Source organism: Schistocerca americana, chromosome 1, assembly GCF_021461395.2.
Source record: "Schistocerca americana isolate TAMUIC-IGC-003095 chromosome 1, iqSchAmer2.1, whole genome shotgun sequence".
NCBI classification, from domain to species: Eukaryota; Metazoa; Arthropoda; class Insecta; order Orthoptera; family Acrididae; genus Schistocerca; species Schistocerca americana.
In genome coordinates, this window is record NC_060119.1 from 851,266,208 (window position 1) to 851,291,715 (window position 25,508).

General features: G+C 39.4%; 1 protein-coding gene across 1 annotated transcript in view; it reads left to right on the forward strand.

The window, feature by feature from the left end:
* The window catches only part of LOC124594602 (E3 ubiquitin-protein ligase TRIM37-like), a 205,488-nt gene that overhangs the window by 156,180 nt on the left and 23,800 nt on the right, over nucleotides 1-25,508 (forward strand). Inside the window, exon 8 of the mRNA XM_047132978.1 lies at nucleotides 15,613-15,727. Within this exon, the coding sequence (XP_046988934.1) occupies nucleotides 15,613-15,727 (115 nt within the window). The remainder of the gene's footprint in view (nucleotides 1-15,612; nucleotides 15,728-25,508) is intronic.

Genomic DNA, 25,508 nt, shown 5'->3' on the forward strand with positions numbered 1-25,508 from the left:
TGTACTGTGTCTTATCAAAATTCAGTGAGAGTCCGTTTACAAGGAACCACTTAGTAATTTTCTGAAAGACAGTATTGACAATTTCATCAGTTAATTCTTGTTTCTCAGGTGTGATTACTATACTTGTATCATCAGCAAAGAGAACTAACTTTGCCTCTTCATGAATATAGAATGGCAAGTCATTAATATATAATAAGAACAACAAAGGTCCCAAGACTGACCCTTGTGGAACCCCATTCTTGATAGTTCCCCAGTTTGAGGAATGTGCTGATCTTTGCATGTTACGAGAACTACTTATTTCAACTTTCTGCACTCTTCCAGTTAGGTACGAATTAAACCATTTGTGCACTGTCCCACTCATGCCACAATACTTGAGCTTGTCTAGCAGAATTTCATGATTTACACAATCAAAAGCCTTTGAGAGATCGCAAAAAATCCCAATGGGTGGTGTTCGGTCATTCAGATCATTCAGAATTTGACTGGTGAAAGCATATATGGCATTTTCTGTTGAAAAACCTTTCTGGAAACCAAACTGACATTTTGTTAGTACTTCATTTTTACAGATATGTGAAGCTACTCTTGAATACATTACTTTCTCAAAAATTTTGGATAAAGCTGTTACAAGGGAGATTGGACGGTAATTGTTGACATCAGATCTATCCCCCTTTTTATGCAAAGGTATAACAATAGCATATTTCAGTCTATCAGGGAAAATGCCCTGTTCCAGAGAGCTATTACACAGGTGGCTGAGAATCTTACTTATCTGTTGAGAACAAGCTTTTAGTATTTTGCTGTAAATGCCATCAATTCCATGTGAGTTTTTGCTTTTAAGCAAGTTTATTATTTTCCTAATTTCAGAGGGAGAAGTGGGTGAGATTTCAATTGTATCAAATTGCATAGGTATGGCCTCTTCCATTAACAGCCTAGCATCTTCTAATGAACACCTGGATCCTACTATATCCACAACATTTAGAAAATGATTATTAAAAATATTTTCAACTTCTGACTTTTTGTTCGTAAAGTTTTCATTCAATTTGATGGTAATACTGTCTTCCGCTGCTCTTGGTTGACCTGTTTCTCTTTTAATAATATTCCAAATTGTTTTAATTTTATTATCAGAGTTGCTGATTTCAGACATGATACACATACTCCTGGATTTTTTAATAACTTTTCTTAATATAACACAGTAGTTTTTATAATTTTTGATAGTTTCTGGGTCACTACTCTTTCTTGCTGTCAGATACATTTCCCTTTTCCGGTTACAAGATATTTTTATACCCTTAGTAAGCCATGGTTTGTTACAAGGTTTCTTACGAGTATATTTAACTATTTTCTTGGGGAAGCAGTTTTCAAATGCATTTACAAAAATGTCATGAAATAAATTATATTTTAAATTGGCATCAGGTTCACGGTACACCTCATCCCAGTCTATCTGCTGTAGGCTTTCCCTGAAATTTGCAATTGTTAAATCGTTGACTGAACGTACTACTTTGGAGGACTGTTTAGTATTTCTGAATGGAGCTATGTCATATATTGTAACTAGCTGTGCACCATGATCAGAAAGACCATTCTCAACAGGCTGAGCATTTATCTGGTTAAACTTATCTTGGTCTATAAAGAAGTTATCTATCAGTGAGCTGCTATCCTTTACCACCCGAGTAGGAAAATCTATAACGGGTGTCAAATTGAAAGAACCGAGTATTACTTCAAGGTCATTTTTCCTATTACCCTCTTTCAGAAAATCTACATTGAAGTCCCCACAAATAATAATTTGCTTCCCCCTGTCTGACAGATAGCACAACAAGGAGTCCAAATTTTTCAGAAATAGATGAAAATTTCCTGATGGGGACCTATATACAGTGACAATTATAAATGTGCCTTTCCTTAATTTGAGCTCACAGGCACATGCTTCTATATGTTTCTCTACACAAAACTTTTTTGTTTCTATACTTTTTGCACAATGATAACTTTTAACATATATGGCAACTCCTCCTTTCTCCATATTTTCTGTCATTACATGTGCAGAGAGCTTATATCCACTTACATTTACCTTATCCATATCAGTAACAATGTGATGCTCAGACAGGCATAGTATATCTATTTCATTCTCAGCTTCTAAATCTTCTAAACAAACCAGAAGCTCATCTACTTTATTCTTTAAACTCCCAATATTTTGACAAAATATACTTACATTATTTTTAATTATACTTTTCTGAGAACCTTTCCTTATTCTAACATTTGCAGTACTCTCCTGTCTGAGTTTCTCATTGTGCTTAGGCCTAGTTCCTATACCAGTGGTCACACTGTGTTCAGAGAGGCAGATTATGTCAACTGGGTTGGGTGACTTTAATTCATCAATGCAATTACCTAGGACTGAGATACAACTTGGTGGAGATAAAATTTCTGGTGATTGGTGAAAATTTATAATTGATAGCTGTGATTGGTGATCCAATGTGCTAGAATTGTGCTGTTTAATTTTTTTTCCTAAACTGAAGATTTGTTTCAATCCTGACCTCTCGTAGAACTTGACATCTTTCTGTCTTACCTATCCTAAAAAAGGTGCTGCTCCAACACCTGTAACCACTAGTATTTTACCATTCATGGCAGTGCCTCCCCCCCTTAAATTTCCTGCTATTACCCCAGCCAGTTTCCCCTTCCCTTTCCTGTTGAGATGTAGGCCGTGCCTGGTATAGTCCCACCTACTGAGATAATCAACAGGAACCACACCAATATGAGCCCCCGCACCCGACCCAAGCAGCCGTTCCAACTCCAAATTAACTCTCCCAACAGAAGAGTTCAAATGAGGCCGGTCATGGCGTCTCAGGACAGATACAAATTCAACATTGGTGTGTCTCGATGCCGACGCAATCTTTACCAGGTCACACTCTATACTGTACCCAGGATCTCTGTCGATGCTGTTCCCTGGCCCTCCCACAATAACCACGGTGTCTTCCCTGGTAAATCCTTTACAGAGTGAACCTAAATCCTCTGTCACCTGATCCAGACTAGCACTTGGTTTGAAAAAATTTGTGACCTGGTATTCTGGTCCTAATTCCTCCTGCAGAAGTTGGCCTACACCTCTGGCATGAGAACTGCCTAACAACAAAACTTTCTTCCTTTTCAATGACTTTCCTACATTCTTTTTCAATTTCCTATTGAAAGTTTGTTGTGTCCTGTCTACACCTACCTCTGCTTGAGGCTCATCAGTTTCTAACTGAAGCAACAGGTCAAACTTATTTTTGACATTCACCACAAAACTGTCAGACTTAGTTCTAGGCCTGTTCCTTCTGCTACCTGTTGCTACTTCCCACCTCTCTTTGCCCTTCTCCCTCCTTAACCTGTCCAGATCTTCCCTAGCCTGGTCTAGCTCAGCCTGAAGGGCAGCAATTTTCCCCTCCTGTTCCACTATCTTCCTATATCTGCTGCAAATCCTACATAACCACTGATGAGCCTGATCCACTTTCCCAACACCCACGCCACTGCAGTCCCCCCAGTGAAAAAAACTACTACATCCATCACACCAAACCCCGGAACTAACAATTCTATGGCAAGTCAGGCACTTCTCACTCATGGCAAAAATAATACTTTAGCTAGAATAAATCAATTAAATTACCGAAAATCAAAAAAGACGTTACAAGAATTAAGCCTATTCACGAATGTATATAAGCAAGTTTCTGATTTAAAATTCCGCTGTTTTTCTGAGATCTGTATTAAAACAATGAAGGTATACGCTATTTATTACACTCCTGGAAATGGAAAAAAGAACACATTGACACCGGTGTGTCAGACCCACCATACTTGCTCCGGACACTGCGAGCGGGCTGTACAAGCAATGATCACACGCACGGCACAGCGGACACACCAGGAACCGCGGTGTTGGCCGTCGAATGGCGCTAGCTGCGCAGCATTTGTGCACCGCCGCAGTCAGTGTCAGCCAGTTTGCCGTGGCATACGGAGCTCCATCGCAGTCTTTAACACTGGTAGCATGCCGCGACAGCGTGGACGTGAACCGTATGTGCAGTTGACGGACTTTGAGCGAGGGCGTATAGTGGGCATGCGGGAGGCCGGGTGGACGTACCGCCGAATTGCTCAACACGTGGGGCGTGAGGTCTCCACAGTACATCGATGTTGTCGCCAGTGGTCGGCGGAAGGTGCACGTGCCCGTCGACCTGGGACCGGACCGCAGCGACGCACGGATGCACGCCAAGACCGTAGGATCCTACGCAGTGCCGTAGGGGACCGCACCGCCACTTCCCAGCAAATTAGGGACACTGTTGCTCCTGGGGTATCGGCGAGGACCATTCGCAACCGTCTCCATGAAGCTGAGCTTCGGTCCCGCACACCGTTAGGCCGTCTTCCGCTCACGCCCCAACATCGTGCAGCCCGCCTCCAGTGGTGTCGCGACAGGCGTGAATGGAGGGACGAATGGAGACGTGTCGTCTTCAGCGATGAGAGTCGCTTCTGCCTTGGTGCCAATGATGGTTGTATGCGTGTTTGGCGCCGTGCAGGTGAGCGCCACAATCAGGACTGCATACGACCGAGGCACACAGGGCCAACACCCGGCATCATGGTGTGGGGAGCGATCTCCTGCACTGGCCGTACACCACTGGTGATCGTCGAGGGGACACTGAATATTGCACGGTACATCCAAACCGTCATCGAACCCATCGTTCTACCATTCCTAGACCGACAAGGGAACTTGCTGTTCCAACAGGACAATGCACGTCCGCATGTATCCCGTGCCACCCAACGTGCTCTAGAAGGTGTAAGTCAACTACCCTGGCCAGCAAGATCTCCGGATCTGTCCCCCATTGAGCATGTTTGGGACTGGATGAAGCGTCGTCTCACACGGTCTGCACATCCAGCACGAACGCTGGTCCAACTGAAGCGCCAGGTGGAAATGGCATGGCAAGCCGTTCCACAGGACTACATCCAGCATCTCTACGATTGTCTCCATGGGAGAATAGCAGCCTGCATTGCTGCGAAAGGTGGATATACACTGTATTAGTGCCGACATTGTGCATGCTCTGTTGCCTGTGTCTATGTGCCTGTGGTCCTGTCAGTGTGATCATGTGATGTATCTGACCCCAGGAATGTGTCAATAAAGTTTCCCCTTCCTGGGACAATGAATTCACGGTGTTCTTATTTCAATTTCCAGGAGTGTATATATTTCACTCGATGGAATGAAAAAAAGGACAATTAAACGAGATACTTTAACTTTGATTCTCCAAAAACGTTACGAGAATTAGGCCTATAAACAAATGTATATAGGCAAGTTTCTGATATAAAGTTACGCTGTTTTTCTGAAATCTGTATAAAAACAATGAAGTTATACGCTATTTACGGTAGTTTACTTATTTGTTACCGAGAAACTAGTTAAATTACCATGAAACAAGAGACAAACACGTTTACAAAATTTAAGCCTAAGCGCGACTTCGCGAAGTTACGATCTTTTCGTGTTTTCTAAAAAAATACGCAAAGAAAAGTCAAACCTTTAATGGCAAGACTAAACGATACACTAATGCACGTATTTAATTTGTTGTCGGCGTTAAACTAAATTATATTCCTGTCTAAATCACTTATCTTTCTGGAAATGGTTTCTGGCGTCACTTACTCGGCCGCCACGTTCGTCATGCTTGGCCTCCCAGGTCCCCAGACCAGTCCGTGCGATTATTGGCTTTGGGGTTACCTGAAGTCACAAGTGTATCGTGACTGACCGATATCTCTTGGGATGCTGAAAGACAACATCCGATGCCATTGCCTCACCATAACTCCGGACATGCTTTACAGTGCTGTTCACAACATTATTCCTCGACTACAGCCATTGTTGAGGAATGATGGTGGAAATATTGAGCACTTCCTGTAAAGAACATCATCTTTGCTTTGTCTTACTTTGTTATGCTAATTATTGCTATTCTGATCAGATGAAGCACCATCTGTCAGACATTTTGTGAACTTTCGTATTTTGTTGGTCGTAATAAAACCCCATGTCATTCCAAGCATGTGTGTCAATTTGTACCCCTCTATCTACGTAATTCCATGATTTATTCAATTTTCAAATTTATACTGACTTTTTGATGACCCGGTAGTTATTAAACTAAAAGTAGTAAATTAGACGGACATCATGCTCAAGGAACACTGTAGTAAATAATTTTCAAGGTGATAATGATAATATTAGTAATAACAATAATAATAATAATAATAATAATAATGAGGAACAGAAGCTGTATATTCTTCAGGTCGTGTCTTAGTATTCTCATAAGGTTCAAGAGCAAACGAAGAAATTTTACTGAAGGACAAATATGCTTAAAATAAAACATGACTTTCTCTTCATATTTGCCTCATATTCACCACACAGCAAGAACTTCGATGTCAATGAATTTCACTGTGTAGACGGTCGACACAATGCCTGCTCCACCATGGCCAATTTCTCTACTAGCCCTAACCTGCAATGCCACTTAAGTTTGGTGACCCTGTGTTGATTGATTGTCTAGTCATTTCATCATAGACTTTTCCACATGTACATGGTATATGCTGTATTTCTGACATTGCACGGGGGGTCCCTTCTCTCCTTTACTGATCTGAGACATTGTTTGATCTTCTTTCTCAGTTTATAAATAGTCTTTACGCCATGTTTGCACAATATACAGCTGATTCAGTGTATCACTCTGGGAATGTATGGGAACAAGGCTGTACCTGACATTTCTTTTTGCGATATGTCATTTCACCAAGTGATTCTATGACACTTCTTATGCACCTGGTGGAGTACCCATTGCTCCTCAGAACACTTTCGAGGTGTTGCATCTCGCAAATGTTGTGCATATGTGGCACTACGAGTCATGTATCTTAAAAACTATTGCTACTGCTGGAGTAGAAATCTGCCTTTCCCCTTGCTGCACTAGGCAGCGCAATATCACTGATTTCACTATATCAGGAAGCTAACTCGCCTCGCAACATTGGACTGGTCTTATTGAATTATTACAGTGGCAACATCCTTTGCTCACCTGTCAATGGCGCTGCTGCAATACACTGCCCAGACCCACCCCAATAAGCCCAACATGGTTGTTGAGCTACACGTGGTCGAGAACAGTTAACATTTCCCTGATCAACATTTACAGGCACAAAGTATTCACCATCAACTTTGTCCTCTCTACGCATTTCACATGGTCATTTATAGCCACCATTGTTTCTGAACATATTTCTTGCATTGACTTGCTCACACACTTCATGCTAACAGGTGATTTACAGAGGGCATGCCTACTTAACATGATTGACAACAATGCAGTAACCAGGTCCCAAGGTCGCCCTGCTTATACCACAGTATGTTGAATTGTCAGGGTTATGATTCTCATGAAGACATCACAACTCTTGCGCCATAGGGTGGTGGGGTTTCGGGTTCCGCTGGATAGGTCAGGAGTCCACTACACGCAACAAGCGGCTACACGGGTAGCAGGGGTTGTGTGGCGTGGGCTGGGCGGTTTTTTAGGTTAGATGGCCTTGGGCAAGTACAGAAAGGGCAACAGCCTCAACGGGTGCGGGGCAAAGTCAGGACATGCGGGGACCAAGCAGCAATTGGTATTGTAATTGTCAACTGTCGAAGCTGCGTTGGTAAAGTACCGGAACTTCAAGCGCTGATAGAAAGCACCGAAGCTGAAATCGTTATAGGTACAGAAAGCTGGCTGAAGCCAGAGATAAATTCTGCCGAAATTTTTACAAAGGTACAGACGGTGTTTAGAAAGGATAGATTGCATGCAACCGGTGGTGGAGTGTTCGTCGCCGTTAGTAGTAGTTTATCCTGTAGTGAAGTAGAAGTGGATAGTTCCTGTGAATTATTATGGGTGGAGGTTACACTAAACAACCGAACTAGGTTAATAATTGGCTCCTTTTACCGACCTCCCGACTCAGCAGCATTAGTGGCAGAACAACTGAGAGAAAATTTGGAATACATTTCACATAAATTTTCTCAGCATGTTATAGTCTTAGGTGGAGATTTCAATTTACCAGATATAGACTGGGACACTCAGATGTTTAGGACGGGTGGTAGGGACAGAGCATCGAGTGACATTATACTGAGTGCACTATCCGAAAATTACCTCGAGCAATTAAACAGAGAACCGACTCGTGGAGATAACATCTTGGACCTACTAATAACAAACAGACCCGAACTTTTCGACTCTGTATGTACAGAACAGGGAATCAGTGATCATAAGGCCGTTGCAGCATCCCTGAATATGGAAGTTAATAGGAATATAAAAAAAGGGAGGAAGGTTTATCTGTTTAGCAAGAGTAATAGAAGGCAGATTTCAGACTACCTAACAGATCAAAACGAAAATTTCTGCTCCGACACTGACAATGTTGAGTGTTTATGGAAAAAGTTCAAGGCAATCGTAAAATGCGTTTTAGACAGGTACGTGCCGAGTAAAACTGTGAGGGACGGGAAAAACCCACCGTGGTACAACAACAAAGTTAGGAAACTACTGCGAAAGCAAAGAGAGCTCCACTCCAAGTTTAAACGCAGCCAAAACCTCTCAGACAAACAGAAGCTAAACGATGTCAAAGTTAGCGTAAGGAGGGCTATGCGTGAAGCGTTCATTGAATTCGAAAGTAAAATTCTATGTACCGACTTGACAGAAAATCCTAGGAAGTTCTGGTCTTACGTTAAATCAGTAAGTGGCTCGAAACAGCATATCCAGACACTACGGGATGATGATGGCATTGAAACAGAGGATGACACGCGTAAAGCTGAAATACTAAACACCTTTTTCCAAAGCTGTTTCACAGAGGAAGACCGCACTGCAGTTCCTTCTCTAAATCCTCGCACAAACGAAAAAATGGCTGACATCGAAATAAGTGTCCAAGGAATAGAAAAGCAACTGGAATCACTCAATAGAGGAAAGTCCACTGGACCTGACGGGATACCAATTCGATTCTACACAGAGTACGCGAAAGAACTTGCCCCCCTTCTAACAGCCGTGTACCGCAAGTCTCTAGAGGAACGGAGGGTTCCAAATGATTGGAAAAGAGCACAGATAGTCCCAGTCTTCAAGAAGGGTCGTCGAGCAGATGCGCAAAACTATAGACCTATATCTCTTACGTCGATCTCTTGTAGAATTTTAGAACATGTTTTTTGCTCGCGTATCATGTCATTTCTGGAAACCCAGAATCTACTATGTAGGAATCAACATGGATTCCGGAAACAGCGATCGTGTGAGACCCAACTCGCCTTATTTGTTCATGAGACCCAGAAAATATTAGATACAGGCTCCCAGGTAGATGCTATTTTTCTTGACTTCCGGAAGGCGTTCGATACAGTTCCGCACTGTCGCCTCATAAACAAAGTAAGAGCTTACGGAATATCAGACCAGCTGTGTGGCTGGATTGAAGAGTTTTTAGCAAACAGAACACAGCATGTTGTTATCAATGGAGAGATGTCTACAGACGTTAAAGTAACCTCTGGCGTGCCACAGGGGAGTGTTATGGGACCATTGCTTTTCACAATATATATAAATGACTTAGTAGATAGTGTCGGAAGTTCCATGCGGCTTTTCGCGGATGATGCTGTAGTATACAGAGAAGTTGCTGCATTAGAAAATTGTAGTGAAATACAGGAAGATCTGCAGCGGATAGGCACTTGGTGCAGGGAGTGGCAACTGACCCTTAACATAGACAAATGTAATGTATTGCGAATACATAGAAAGAAGGATCCTTTATTGTATGATTACATGATAGCTGAACAAACACTGGTAGCAGTTACTTCTGTAAAATATCTGGGAGTATGCGTACGGAACGATTTGAAGTGGAATGATCATATAAAATTAATTGTTGGTAAGGCGGGTACCAGGTTGAGATTCATTGGGAGAGTGCTTAGAAAATGTAGTCCATCAACAAAGGAGGTGGCTTACAAAACACTCGTTCGACCTATACTTGAGTATTGCTCATCAGTGTGGGATCCGTACCAGGTCGGGTTGACGGAGGAGATAGAGAAGATCCAAAGAAGAGCGGCGCGTTTCGTCACCGGGTTATTTGGTAACCGTGATAGCGTTACGGAGATGTTTAATAAACTCAAGTGGCAGACTCTGCAAGAGAGGCGCTCTGCATCGCGGTGTAGCTTGCTCGCCAGGTTTCGAGAGGGTGCGTTTCTGGATGAGGTATCGAATATATTGCTTCCCCCTACTTATACCTCCCGAGGAGATCACGAATGTAAAATTAGAGAGATTAGAGCGCGCGCGGAGGCTTTCAGACAGTCGTTCTTCCCGCGAACCATACGCGACTGGAACAGGAAAGGGAGGTAATGACAGTGGCACGTAAAGTGCCCTCCGCCACACACCGTTGGGTGGCTTGCGGAGTATCAATGTAGATGTAGATGTAGATGTAGATGTTTTCACTAATATATGTGGAATGTGAACCTTCTGCATGGAATATTGAGAACACCACACATTTGATGACCGAGTGTTGTGGTTTACAAGCTAAACCATGGGCTGTGATAATGAAGTGCAACAATTACTAGAATAGATGCACCAAATAGCAGCCTATAACAAGTAATCTTTCTTATCTGCAGACTGTTTTGGCCTTTATTGCCATTGTTGAGTACATTTAGATTACTGTGTGACAGTAATTAACGTTTTATTTTCAACATATTTACATAATTTATTATCTTATTAAAACAGTGATTTTAATAAGATAGTTCACTAACATTGTAATATGGATGGTCACATCAGTCTAGGGTTACTTGACAATGGCAATAAAGCCCAAAAGATTCCATCATGAATAAAGATTACTTATTATAAGCAGCTATTTGGTGAATATATTCTAATAATCATGTCATTATCAGACATATATTATGTTGCTGGCCCTAAAGAAGGAAAAAGTACAAGAAAGTAATACAAGAGAAAAATGATTTTTACAGTGAAAGCCAGGACCCAAAAGCAATGTTATCTGTCATGAATAGAGAGTTGGTGAAGGTCTGAGCTGTGATCAAAAGTTTGAAATGTGGAGATGTCCCCACACAAAGGCTTTTTGAGACCTGTGCAATAAAACCAAGTGTGTTATAGGTATGGGCTCAATGCTATGGCACCAAACACAATACAGTTCATTACATCTGCACCACATCTGGATAACCAGTCTCACTAAGTGTAACCTGAATGGCTAATGGAGACAAAAGCAATTTTTGATGAGATGTTACAGACTGGAATCATTTGTCAGTCAACTGCCCATGGTCTTCTCCCCTACATCTCATCCACAAGAAAGATGGCTCATGGAGGCTACATAGTAATTATCACACATTAAATACAAGAACAGTCATACACTGCATTAAGTACAAGAACAGTCATAGACAGGTACCCAGTGCCTAACATACAGGACTTCATGTGAACATTATCTGGTGCAAAGGTTTTCAGCATTTTTCACAGATGAAAACAAATAACTAAATAGCAGTGACAACTAGTGACATCCTGAAGACTATGGTTATCACCCCATTTGGTTTATTAGAATTTTTATTCTTGCCTTTTGGATTCAAAAATAGAGTGCAGATGAGACAGCACTTCATGGATGGTTTGTTGAATGGACTACCATTTTACTTCAAGTACTTGCGTGATATTTTGGTGTTCTCCACTAATGCTCAAGTACCTATGTGTGTGATTGGCACCAATGGCTGCTTACCTATGGAATAGTTTTTAAACAAGGACAAATGCCTCATTGGAAAAAAACCAAGTAACTTTCCTTGGCCATACCTTTTCAACCTATGGCATTTACTTCTTGACAGAGAAGATTACAACACTACAATATCTGCCAGTAACAACAGATTACCAGCAACTGACACATTTTCTCAGCATTGTAGATGTATACCACCATCACCTCCCAGCAATGGCAACTGTATAGGCACCTCTCATGGACGCTTATAGGCTGTGACACCGGAGGATGAGGACCTGTTAATGGACTCCCAAAATAAACAAGATATTTTGTGATCTCCATGTGAGTTTAAGTCAGGTAGAGCTTCTTACTCATCCTGTATATCACAGCGACCTGGCTATAGTTTTTGACGTGGGTCAGTAAGCAATCAGAACAGCTCTCTCCCAAAAGGTGGACCAACACTCACAACCACTCAATTTTTTTTCCAAAAAGTTACCTGCTCAGAAAAAGTGGAGTGCATGTTTTGCACAATGATTTGCTCAGCTGTTCACACATAATGCTGTGTACAGACTCAGTAAGATCTCCCCTCCGTGCACCAAATGCTGGTTCTTTCCTGGAGTTGTGGAGAGGAGACCAATTGTTCTACATTCTGTGTAATGGCAAGTCCTTGAATGTATCCATCAAATGAATCAGTTTGGCATGGATTTTAACTGTTCTAGAGTCTCATCAACACTTTATGCCACAACCAGTCCAGAGTCACCAGACCATACTTCCAAAACACCAGACACACATTACCACACAGCTGCCACCATGTCGTGCAGCCAACACAAGAGACTGTCAGCATATCAAGTTAAAATATCAATACATTCCGGGTTCTCTGCACCATGGGGGTAGGGATTTGGGCTGTGTGGCAATGATGCATAATGAGTGATCAAAAAGGTTCCATTGGAATTTCATATAATCAGGAATTGGTATGCTAACCAGGCAAAGCTGCCATAAGCTTTGAGGCGATCATCCCACCTATGCACCAGGTTGAAGATAGCCATTTGCTAAAACACCATGTCCTGCCTCATAAAGAAGTTCATAACTGCCTGCTGCACATCCTCATCCAACAGTAATCTTTGACTCTTCGAGGCATGCCTGTAGGCAGGCATGGTAATTGCATGGGGAGGAATCAGGACTAATAGCATGGGTGCTCAAGTGTCTCCCGCTTGAGTAGGAGTAACTTCTTCATTACTACATTTGCGATATAGGGATATGTATTATCATGAGGCAGCAGCACACCTTGTTTCACTATTCCACAATGGTAGTTTTCAACAGACATGCCACTCCATAGACATTCTTTACTCTTCAATTGATGTCTACAGGTGTTGGTCTTTCAGCAGCCAAGAAAAGAATATCATGTTGGTCTTATTTGGATCCATTTGGTAATAACGCCCCCATAGCTCTTATTTCTGCATTCACTGCACACACATCAGAAAGATATGAATGCCACACTAATCCCTTGCCTACATGTCAGTGCTTTTATTCCCACATCATAGTCATGCTACATTGCATATACACTGCAGCAAGGCCCTCAAATGGAAACTTTTTGATCATTACTTACATTTTGAGTTTTTATGTCATTAAATTATCGATACCTCCACATGACGTCCCTGGCCTACATTGTTACATTTTATGTAACATTTTAAATTGAGTTCTTTGCTAACTTCTGTACCAAATGCTCTAGCATGCTTTCATGTGTGAATACAAATTATTTTTGTACCTTTAAAAGTTGGGTACTGTTTTTTTATGTGGCTTACCTGTGTAACACACATTGTATTTTCTATTGTAATTATTGTAATTGTCTAAATTATGATTGAACTCACTCTGACATTTATTTTTATCAAGTAATTGAAGGAAACAGTGAGAAGAATCTTCACGTATGATTGAACTTGTTGAATTTTTTTCAATCTTGGCTTTTCATGCAGTTTCTATTGGAACGATTGGGCCTTGGTTTCGATGTCCTATCCATATACCCATGTTTTCTCACCTGTTATACCCTTCTTTAGAAGCTCTGCCTGACCAATGCCTACGCGGTTTCGTTTTTGGACGAAATTCAACAGTTTCAGAACAAACTTTGCTGCTACATGTTCCATGCCCAAAACATCCAAAAAATTACTTGGTATGAGCCACAGGATATGCCAACATCATCAGCAGTCTCTGTGATGGTATTTCAATGATTCTCCAGAACCATTTTCCTTACTTGTACCACATAGTCATCGCCAATTGATGTGCTAGGGCGTCCAGGGCAGTTGTCGTATTCAGTGTCATCTTGGTCCTCTTCGAAAAGCTTATACCACTCATAAACTCTCATTTTACTCATTGTACAATTGCCAAAGCCACAGCCAATATTTTTAATGAAGCACTGCACTTTATTCCATTTTTTGAGCAAACTTTAGTGCAAATTCTCTGATACATCTTTATCAAAAGTGAAAAAATCACCAAGCACTAAGAAACACACATAACCTTTTCAACTGTCAACAGTAAATTCAGTATTCAAAACGGCTGAAAATGCAAACATACATCAGCAACATGTATACCAACAAGATAAAAAAAAGTATTTTGAAAATCAGATGTATAATCTCCACAAAATTAAAAAACTCCTGTTACTTTTTGATCATACCTGGTATTTTAGTAGCATTGCTCCAGAAGACATCACTGTTAGAAAATAGCTCCCTGCTCACTAAAACAAAACAGTGAGAAATATTTGTAAGTACAGACATTAGTTTTTCAGTCTGCTGACTCAGTCGCAGTTTTCATTATATCTGATCCCATGGAATTTTATACATGTGTTTAATCTTTTGAGTCAACATTTACATCTATTTCTGGTATCAAGAGGTCATTCTTATTTGTTTAAAACCTCATGGTTTTAGTCTGACTGATAATTGAGACATAAACTGTCTGCTGTGAATTAATATTTCTTTGCTCTAAGAATGGAGTTTTATATTATGGTGCAAAATTACATAAAAGGTTCCTAATAGACATTAGGCACAAAATTTAAAAACCTGAAATATTTAAACACTCAGTAAAAGAACACCTCGTTAGTCACTCTTTCTATAACATATCTGAATATTTGAGCTGAAACATGCTAATTCCACATAACTGTGAGATTTGTATTTAGTAAATCATGATTTTGCCAGCATAGAGACAGCTTATAGATGTCTTCGTGAAGTTACACTGCTTTGTATGAAGTATTTGATAACATTGGCTGAGTAGTATAGAGGGAGAAGCAGTGTCGTTTTTCACAGTAGCTGTTCTTGTCATGATGTACACGTGTAAAGAAATCTAGAAGCCATTACCATAATTATTAGTTTGAACAGATAAGTGCTAGTCATTTGTTGTTAGTATACCTTATAGAAGTAGGCAGGAGTGATTGCTTCTGCTTGATAATGTATAGCTTGACTTATTTCATAGCCCTCAAGGCTCTCCTCCGTGATGGGAGATATTGAACATGATGTATGAATGAATGAACGAATGCTTGTTCAGCTGTTGTCCAATTTTTGAGCAATCATTTCAAGCAATTGGAAGCTCAATTAGAAGCTCATTCATATAGGTTAGGAACAGGAGGGGATCCAATACGGAACCTTGTGAGGCTCCACATTTTACATTTCCTCGTTGTCACTATAGTATAATTCTTGTGGTTTAATCAAAATAGTTCCTTTATGTTCACAATTTTTCTTTTTTATATATTGTTATGTGTTGCTGATGGTGCCATAAACAGTCAATGAATGACAAAGAATATTGATTCATAGCATTTTGGCAAATTATGTAATTTTTAGTATTTTCATCTTAATTCTTTCATTATCTCACAGAAAGAAATACTTTAATTAGTATTTCACTGTCTATTTTTGCTATTGGCATAAATAACAGACCATTAATGATAAAGGTACTTTCTGTATAGATATCAACAGATACTAAGTGATCATTTTCTTCTCTTGAAAGGTTTCAAGTACGTCCACCATCATATTATCAGAGGTGCAAGGACCAACAGTGGTATATTGGAAAATTAAATGAATCAAACATCAAATATGCAGCACAGATACAAGTGCTAAAAGAGGTAAATAACATTATGGGTAAACTTTTAATCTGATTTGTTGTAACTACAATTACATACTTTGGATAGAAAATACTGCTCCTAAAGCAGTAAAATATTTATAATGAGATCCCCAGTTAATGTGTCATATTTAAAAATTTTATTTTTCTGGGACCATGAAGAAACTACAGTATCATTGTAACTATAGTCAAGTTAACATCAGAAAATCCCTAACATCGGGCAGTGCTGTTGCCAACTTTCAACAGTGAAGTGCAGACAGCTGCAGGTGATTCAATAGTCTTCTATAGAGCTTGACAACACTGAGATGTTGATGCAGAGATGTTTACAAAATCACATTACGTGACTGGTTGAGTTAGGCACATGAAGCTGCCACTTCCAGCGCACTGCAACTGGTAGAAATCTCCTTACACCACCTTGATTGTAGAAGGCCTCAGGTGTCCTAGAAAATTACTAAAATTTTCCTCAAAAACATTATAGTACTAAAGTAATTTGACTCTTATGTAGAGTAATAGAAAACAGAATTCAAAGAAATCACCACTAATAACTTTATAGGAAATAGCTCACACACAAAATTAAAACAGCATCTTCTGACTGCTGAGGAGAAACAGTACTGGAGACGAGGGGGACTTGAAACATTTGTAAGATTTACAAACACAAATTTTTCATAACAGGAGTGCTGACATTTGTTGTCTTGTAAAGTCATCAGATGACGAAAACGAATTGCAAAATGATTTAGATAAGACATCTGTATGGTGCAAAAAGTGGCAATTGATCCTGAATAAAGAAAAGTGTGAAGTTATTCACATGATTACTAAAAGAAATCTGCTAAATTTTGATTATATGATAAGTCACACAAATCTAAAGGCTGTAAATTCAACTAAATACTTATGGATTACAATTACAAATAACCTAAATTGGGACGATCACATAGATAATGTTGTGGGTAGAGCAAATCAATGACTGTGATTCATTGGCATAACGCATAGCAGGTGCAACAGGTCCACTAAAGAGACTGCTTACACCACACTTGTCTGCCCTATTCAGGAGTATTGCTGTGCAGTGTGGGATCCACATCAGGTGGGACTGGCAGATGACTTTGAAAAAGTACAAAGAAGGGCAGCTTGTTTTGTATTATAACGAAATACGGGAGATAGTGCCACAGACATGATACGTGAATTGGAGCGGCAATAATTAAAACAAAGGCTTTTTTGTTGCTATGGGATCTCATGAAAATTCAATCACTAGTTTTCTCCTCTGATTGCGAAAACGTTCTGTTGGCACCCACCTACATAGGGAGAAATGATCATCACAATACAATAAGAGAAATCAGGGCTCGCACAGAAAAATTTAAGTGCTCATTTTTCCTGCGCACCATTCAAGAGTGGAACGGTAGAGAGTAGAGAGACAGCTTGAAGGTGGTTCATTTAACCCTCTGCCAGGCACTTTGTTGTGAATAGCAGAGTAATCTTGTAGATGTAGATGTGGATGTAGATGTAGATGTAGAACGTAGATGTGGATGTAGATGTAGATGTAGAACCTCATTGACAGTAAGACAGAGTATGAACTGAGAAAAATAGGGCAGGAAATTGGGCCTGATCTATTCAAAGGACCAAACCCAGCATGTAAGTAAAGTGAATTAGGCAAACCACCTAAAATCTTAATCTGAATGGGTGAACAGGGATTTGATTCACATTCCTGAGTATGAGTCCAATGTGATAAACCCTTCACTGCACCACAAACCCTTCACTGCACCACCTTCATAGCTATAAATTATATGAAAGTATAAGTTCCAAAGTTAAAATACCAGCTTTTGACAGTGTGCATTTAGTTTTAAACAAAGTTAGATTCAGTGTAGCATATGGAGGTAACTTCATCTTATTTCAGAAACAAATTTCATGAGAGATTAGGAAACCATGTAGTTGTTTTTTGTGAATCAAAATACAATTTCGTATGCTCATAGGCTAAATAATACATGCATATAATAGCCACAATAGAGTGTACAACATGTAGTCAGGTAAGATATATAATAATATACAATACATAACAAATGCTAGTGAGGTAAGCAGTGATAAGAGAAGTACCACAGGACTGGAAAATACAGTACAGTGACACCTATTATTATTCTTAATTGTAAATCAGTAACAACACAAACATTGTGTTTAAAGCCAGTGTTCTTTATCCTAAAGTAACACACAAAATTCATTAGCCAAGAGGTGAACAATTTAGCTTACTGTCCAAATACTCCACTATACTTTACTTTTTTATGTTGCACTTTTTCCCCAGCATTACAGGGGAAGTATTTTCATTCTCAATGCTTTGTAGTTTACTCACCAGTATTTATATTACTTTAATGCCAAAGTATTGAGGTCCTTTCTGTACTGCTGAAATACATAAAAAAATGTCTCATCTGCTGAAAAATATAGTCAATACAACCAGATGAATCAGGTGGCATAAGAAAGAGTAGGTCAGAGATGGTACATTGGCTAGGTTCAGTCTGGAGATAATAATAATAATAACAAAGTTAACCGAGATTAGGTCCAGGAGGGTGTAAGGATTCAGGGATGTGTTGGAGAGCAAGTTTGTGTCTTTTGGCTCAGTTTTCTCCTTACGGCTCAGCTTTACCTTATAGTTCCTGGTCTTTTGCGTAGTCCCTAATCCAATTCTGTTTGGGTTTATGTAGACTCTAGGAACTGAAAGGATCTGCCACATACCAGTTACTCATAGAAAGCAGCAGTGTGTCCTGTCTATCTACAGAATGGGGACTGAGTAATGTGACGATGAGGTGTGATTGGAAACTTTTAAGAATGGGCTTGTAATTGTACAATGGTGGTCCTTACATGCTACTGTGATGCATCTCCTTGAAAATAGTCCCCTTCTGACTGAACGCACCGACTCCAATGGTATTTCCACTTTTGGAAACATCCTGGAAACATCTTTCCTGAAGTATGTTAAGGACACTCTCCATATTTGCCTGGATGTCTTCAGTCGAGTCAAATCGCTTCCCTTTCAGTGAAACTTTCAGTTTACAAACAGGTATAAGTCTGCAGCGGCCAAAACAGGGGAATATGGTGGTTGTGGAAGCACAGGAATTTTGAATTTGGTCAAAAATTCAACGATGGAGAAGGCACGATGAGCCAGAGCATTGTCTTGGTGTAGCACCCAACTCCTACCTTTCGACAACGCAGGCCTTTCCTTCCACACCTTTTCGTGCAAACGCTCGAGGACACATTTTTAGTATTCCTGGTTAATTGTCTCTCCTACAGGGGCAAATTCATGATGCATAATACCAGGAGAATCGGAAAAAAGAAATCACCAACATTGTCTTCACCTTCGACAGACTTTGCCGTGCTTTTTTGGTCGTGGTGAACCTGGAGTCTTCCACTGCGAAGACTGCACTTTGGTTTCAGGATCATAACCATATACCCATGATTTGTCACCTGTAATTACCCTATTTAATAAATCTGGGTAATTTTTAGTCTGATTAATCAGTTCTTGGTACACTTCAAGTCGGTACTGTCTCTGTTCTCTTGACAACACTTTTGGAATGAATCTTGCAGATACTCAATGCTTGTTCAGATCTTCAGTTAAAATTGACTGAACTGCATAGAAACTTAAATTAAGTTCATCAGCCCTCTTCCTAATTGTAAGTCTACGATCAGAGTGAATTTCTACAACATTTTCGTACATTTTTGAGGTGGAAGGATGGCCGGACTGTGGTTCATCTTCAAATGATTCACAGCCATTTTTAAATCTGTTGAACCAGACAAAAACATTTGACTGGCTCATACAATTATCTCCAAAAGCTGTTTTTAATAGTTTGTAAGTCTCAGAAGCTGATTTCTTGGTCTTAAAACAAAATTTCACACAAACTCGTTGCTCCGTTGTTATGTCCATTTTCACGCAGACAGAATCCGGCAACAAGCCCATACAGACCTGCACTCAACCAGCTGCCACAACAAATTGAATAAAGGAAACGCAGTTTCCAGTCAGAGGGCATTCAAGGACAAGGCAATGACTCACTCCCCACCCTCCGCGTACCTGCCCGCCAAACCAGTAAGCAGAACTGGATCCATTCCAATCACACCTCGTACAAGCTGTTCTGAGGTAAACACGGTGGGTGGAGCACTCACCTGAGCAAACAAAAACTAAAATAAAGTTCAAACCAATGAAAATAGTAATGATAAGACTGGCTTTTCATATAGTCTCTAATCTGGCTCTATTTGGTTTTATTTACACTCTAGGCCATTAACAGTGCTTGCAACGTATGGTTGACTTTTTTCATGCACATCTGATATGCCATGTGTGGAAGATGTGCTGCCTCTTAACTTAGCATGGGAATGTTGTAGACTTTGGACCAGATTTCCCACTACTGGTAGCTTCTTCATAGGTCTTACTGTTCACCCACTAACTTTGTCATTTGATGCCTAGCAAGGACATTGGGACCTATTTTAGTTATATTACTTTAAGATGTAAAGTAGTAAAATGTACTGCAAATATAAAATTTAATAATGTTTGGAACATATGATTATCCCAAAGTTTGTTAACACTATTTTTAAACGGGTTAAAAAACAACAACCAGTATACACTAACTGTCTTAAAGTATGATGCATATGTTAGAAAATTAATGAGCTTCATAAGAAGAAGAAGAACAAGAACAAGAAATATTTTGTTTATGGTAGTCTGTATTTAGTACATCTGCAATTAACATCTTCACCCGAGGCCAATATTTTTATGGTGTTATGTCACACATTATTGACTTGATAATCCAATTAAAAGAAAATATAGATGCAGACATATCACATGTTTCAGGGATTAGTGGCAGGGTTGGATACTAAAAATGCAACTCAATGGGAGGCTTCTTGTATACCTACTTTGTTTTTCACCAGATTACAAAACTGTACTGATACACAGTTTAGTGAGCAGGAGCTGGAGTTTCCTTTTAACAGTAACATTCAATTAACAAAGAAAAATGTGGAATGCCTCATAGCTGACACTATAGTGATGTTAGAGCTCTGTAAGGTTGTATTGGTTTAAAAAAACAAGGTTGTTGTAATGCTTAATAAAGTTATAGTGTCAAATTATCAAGGTAGCATGGCAGGCAAAAAAAGTAGGGAATCATACCGTTAAAAGCATCAGTAAAAAAAATTTATCAATAATGAAGCTCTTGCAGAATAAGCAGATAAAGATAAAATGACTGTTATTTTATCAGAAGCTGAATATTAACAAAAAGTTGAAGATTTTATTGGTGGTAATAATACTGAGTGGCCTAAGTTTGACCCTACTAACAAATTCCTATCAGAAATCAAAACTGTGTTTAAAAGTGTTAATCTAGCATTGAACCAAGAACAAAAAAATGGAATTGTTGCCTATGATCCCATGCTTATATAGATGCTGAAGATTGACAAACAGAGTGACCCAATTAGGCCTGTTATTAATTTGATAGGTAGCCCAAGCCATGAACCTCCTAAGTACCTTAATGGTGTCCTTACCCAGCATTGTATTTATCCTCACCATTCCATGGTTAAAAATCAAACTGAGGTTATGGTACATCACCAAGGAGCTGGGATTCCTAAGGGAACCTCATTAGTTTCCTTTGATGTTGAAAGTATATTCACTAATATTCCCATAAATGAGGTCATGGGTTTGGTTGACAGTAATTTGTGTACATTTAGTCATTTGGAAATACATTAATGAGATTATGAAATTGTTTGCTGTTCTACTTAAATACAGTTATTTTAAATCTACATCTACATCTACATGATTACTCTGCAATTCACATTTAAGTGCTTGGCAGAGGGTTCGTTGAACTACAGTCATACTATCTCTCTACCATTCCACTCCCGGACAGCGCGCGGGAAAAACGAACACCTAAACCTTTCTGTTCGAGCTCTGATTTCTCTTATTTTATTTTGATGATCATTCCTACCTATGTAGCTTGGGCTCAACAAAATATTTTCGCATTCGGAAGAGAAAGTTGGTGACTGAAATTTCGTAAATAGACGAAAAAGTTTTTGCTTTAATGACTTCCATCCCAACTCACGTATCATATCTGCCACACTCTCTCCCCTATTATGTGATACTACAAAATGAGCTGCCCTTTTTTGTGCCCTTTCGATGTCCTCCGTCAATCCTACCTGGTAAGGCAACAGAATGTAGGCTTAGCTATGAGTTCTTCTGTGGTCACTTCATTAGCAAATATATGTCACACTTAGAAGAAAGATTCTTTGCTGGGAGTCCCCAGTTTAGAGACAAAATGGTGGTATATAGAAGTATATCAATGACACAAATGTCATTTATGATGGAGACAAAGATGAGTTTGCCAAAATGCACAAGATGTTGACTAGCCAAGCACCTAGCATTAATTTTACTATGTAGTTTCCTCAGAATGGTGCTTTACACTATCTGAATGTGTTACTTACTTTTCATGAAGATGGTATTGTCTTCAACATCTATTGTAAACCAGCCGCAACCGATACATTGATACACAACTCCTCCATAGACCCTAGCGCTCACAAAATGGCAGTCTAAATAAGACACTAATAAGGAATGGGTCCATATAAAGTTTCTAGGATATATTAATGATTATACAGTTAAGGAAGTCAAGGATCTTCATAGGCAAAGAGTAGGAACAAAGTACACTTTTTGTGCAAGATCAGGTTAGAAGAAAAAGTCTGCTCGGAATCCCTACTATGGGAATATTTCATATGAAACGGGTAGCTGGCTGAGGGACATAAATATTATTCTTGCATTATTTCTTCATGATAACAATGAACTGTGGCTGATACGGTATGAATATAGGTCTCCTTGAGCATTTAACAAAGCAGTTATTGATTGTATTAATGCCCATAATGTGATTGTAAGCATACGGGGCATTCTGCCAGAAGCTTTTACAGCAGGTTTAAGGAACACTGCAGTATTAAGTAAACCCAAATCTGCATTATCTTTGCATCTTGCACTTAATGATCACAGGCTGGTAATATCAAGGATGATCTTCCTATATTACATGTCTATCCTGGAAGCTTAACTCTGAACATGCTAGAAGAGAGACAGATTTTCTAAGGTAGAATCAGTAGTCTTGACATTGCCCTGTACAAACAGAAGAACCTAAACATAAAAATTTTTGAGTGTGTTTTTTTTTTTTTTTTTTTTTTTTTCTTTTTTTTTTTTTTTTTTTTTTTTTTGCAATAACCAATTTTTTTTTTACCAAGTTTGCTCTTGTTGGCACTGTTCCATAGTCCTGCCATGGTCCCTTTTCCTAGTGCTCTTTATCTGTTTTCATGTTTGTTGGCCATTTAATGGGTGGTTGTGTGGGTGTCAGTTTGGTTATTCATTGCAGTTTTTTTTATGTTTTTGGGGTTTTAGATTATGTCATTAGTACTTTTTGTGGTACCATCTTGGCAGTTTTCTTATTGGCATTTATTATTTTATGTATTTTAACTATTTCTCTAGTGGTTTATTCAGCATTATATGTATTTTTGTCAGTGTTTACATTTTTACACTTTTAGCTTGTCTTTTTATTGTGTTGTATTATGGCAATTATTTATTTGACTTCCTTATGCATCTTGCATAATGTGCTGATTTGAAATTAGATGTGTTCTGTGTAAGTTTTTATATTTGTTGATTTTATTGATTTTACCTCAGGTGTTTTTTAATACTTTTTCTAGTTACTGTAAACTAGGTCCACTATGGTTTTTTGGGGGCACTCATCTGTCATATATGTGTCATTACCTTCAGCTGCTGATTACTATTTTTGTCACTTTGAACTTTATCTTAGTTTATCTGTTGCTCCGTTGGAGTACTTCTCACATCATGTTCACTTTAGAGCAGCTTGTAGTCACATTACTTAGTTCCTGTTCCATTGATGGACGGGACACATTACCATTTTCTCTGAGTAATTATACTTCTCACATTATGTTCACTTTAGAGCAGCTTGTAGTCACATTACTTGGTCCCTGTTCCATTGATAGATGGGGCACATTACCATTTTCTCTGAGTAATTAGTATGTGGCAGACCTTGTGGTCAGATCATTTTTTAGACCTTTAGCTGCTTACTTATGGATACTTTGAATAGTGTTTTCATTTGTTACAGTTATGTCAGTTTGCATGCTGCCTGTCATGACAGTGATACACAAACTTGGCATCGGTTGACCTTCCGTAAGTGTAGCTATTTATGGCTCAGTTTTTGTCTTACTTTGTAGCTCCTGGCCTTTTGTATAGTGTCTAATCTATCGCTGTTTGGGTTTATTTGACTCTAGGCCCTCGACGGCACTTGCAATGTACAATTGACATGTGTTAGGCACCTTTGAAAGGTGATTTTTGTGTGGTCACTTTTCCATACTCCCTCTGATGAGCCAGGCACTGCCTTTTATTGTAACTTGGACATCTACACCATGTACTGCTTTTAGGTATGTTCATTGTCATCTATATATTTTTTGACTTTGCCTGCTTTTATATGACTGGTAGCTTTTTCACGGGTCATACTGTTGAGATGTGCGGTTTCATTTTCAATTTTCAGTTCCACCTGAAGATGATGCTGAGATGCCAAGACTGGGTTGTGTAAGACTTCAGTAATTAAAATATTGTAGAGCTGTAGCAGAAGTTTCAATTATGAGCAATTTACACAACAGTTGTGGATGTTCCACTAACAGAAATTAAACTAAAAAGTACTGTCTGAAAAAGTAACAACATGTGTAGTATACCATTGGACTTTTTTTTTTAGTCTGCCTGCAAGGAATGGCTATAAAACAATGGTACTGCTGTTGTAAAACGTTTTATTTAGAAAAAAATATATATATTTAGTTATTGTCATCCTCAATATACTCCCGTCCTCTATCCATACAATGCTTCATGCAAATTTTCCATTGACAGAAACAGTGCCAGAAGTCATTCTCTGTGAATTCCTTGATGATGCATGCCGTATTTTCTTTCACTGCTTCAACAGACGAATCTTGTTCCTTTTAATGCAGATTTGACCTCGGGGAATAGATAAAAGTCACATGGTGCTAGGTCAGCCAAATAAGGTGCATGAAGTAACACTGGGGTGCTGTACATTGCTAAAAATCTCCTAACAGTCACTGTGATATGATCCGGTGCATTGTCTGGATGCAGAATCCATGACTTTTTCTTCCACAGTTTTGGTAGTTTTTTTTTTCCTTAGTTTCTCATGGAGTTGAACAAGAATGTCAAGGTAGTAATGTGATTAATAGTTTGACCTTTAGGAACACAATGAAGAAATACAATACTATGATCATTTTCAGTAATGTTCAAAATGTCAGTACAAACATACGCAACTCCCTCTGAGCTCACTAGAGCCACAATCTTATTCCATACACTCACTATCTCTTGTTCCCAGACATCACCTATCCTTCCCTTCAACCCTCCCTCCCCTTCCATACTTCCTTTCTCTTCTCACACTCTATACCCATACAATCACTGACTGTAATAAAGGTGTAGTTCCAGAACAAAGCAGTCATTCTATACCAATTAGCGCTGAAGAACATTGTCCAAGAGCTTATCAATATTTTCAGTCTTGTTTACATGCCTATAAATTGTGTTTGACATTCAGTTTCGTTGACTGGAGTAGAATTATCCTTCAATGATGAGTCCTGGTTCAAACTGGGCCCCAGAGATGTGTCTGGAGACACCACAGAGAGCTGTAAAATACCAACCTGAATCTCACCCACCATACAGCTGGACAACCAGGAGCGATGGGCTTGGGTACCATTTCTTTTCATAGCAGGATCCATTTTGTTGCCATCTGTGGCACCCTTACAGCACAGCAGTA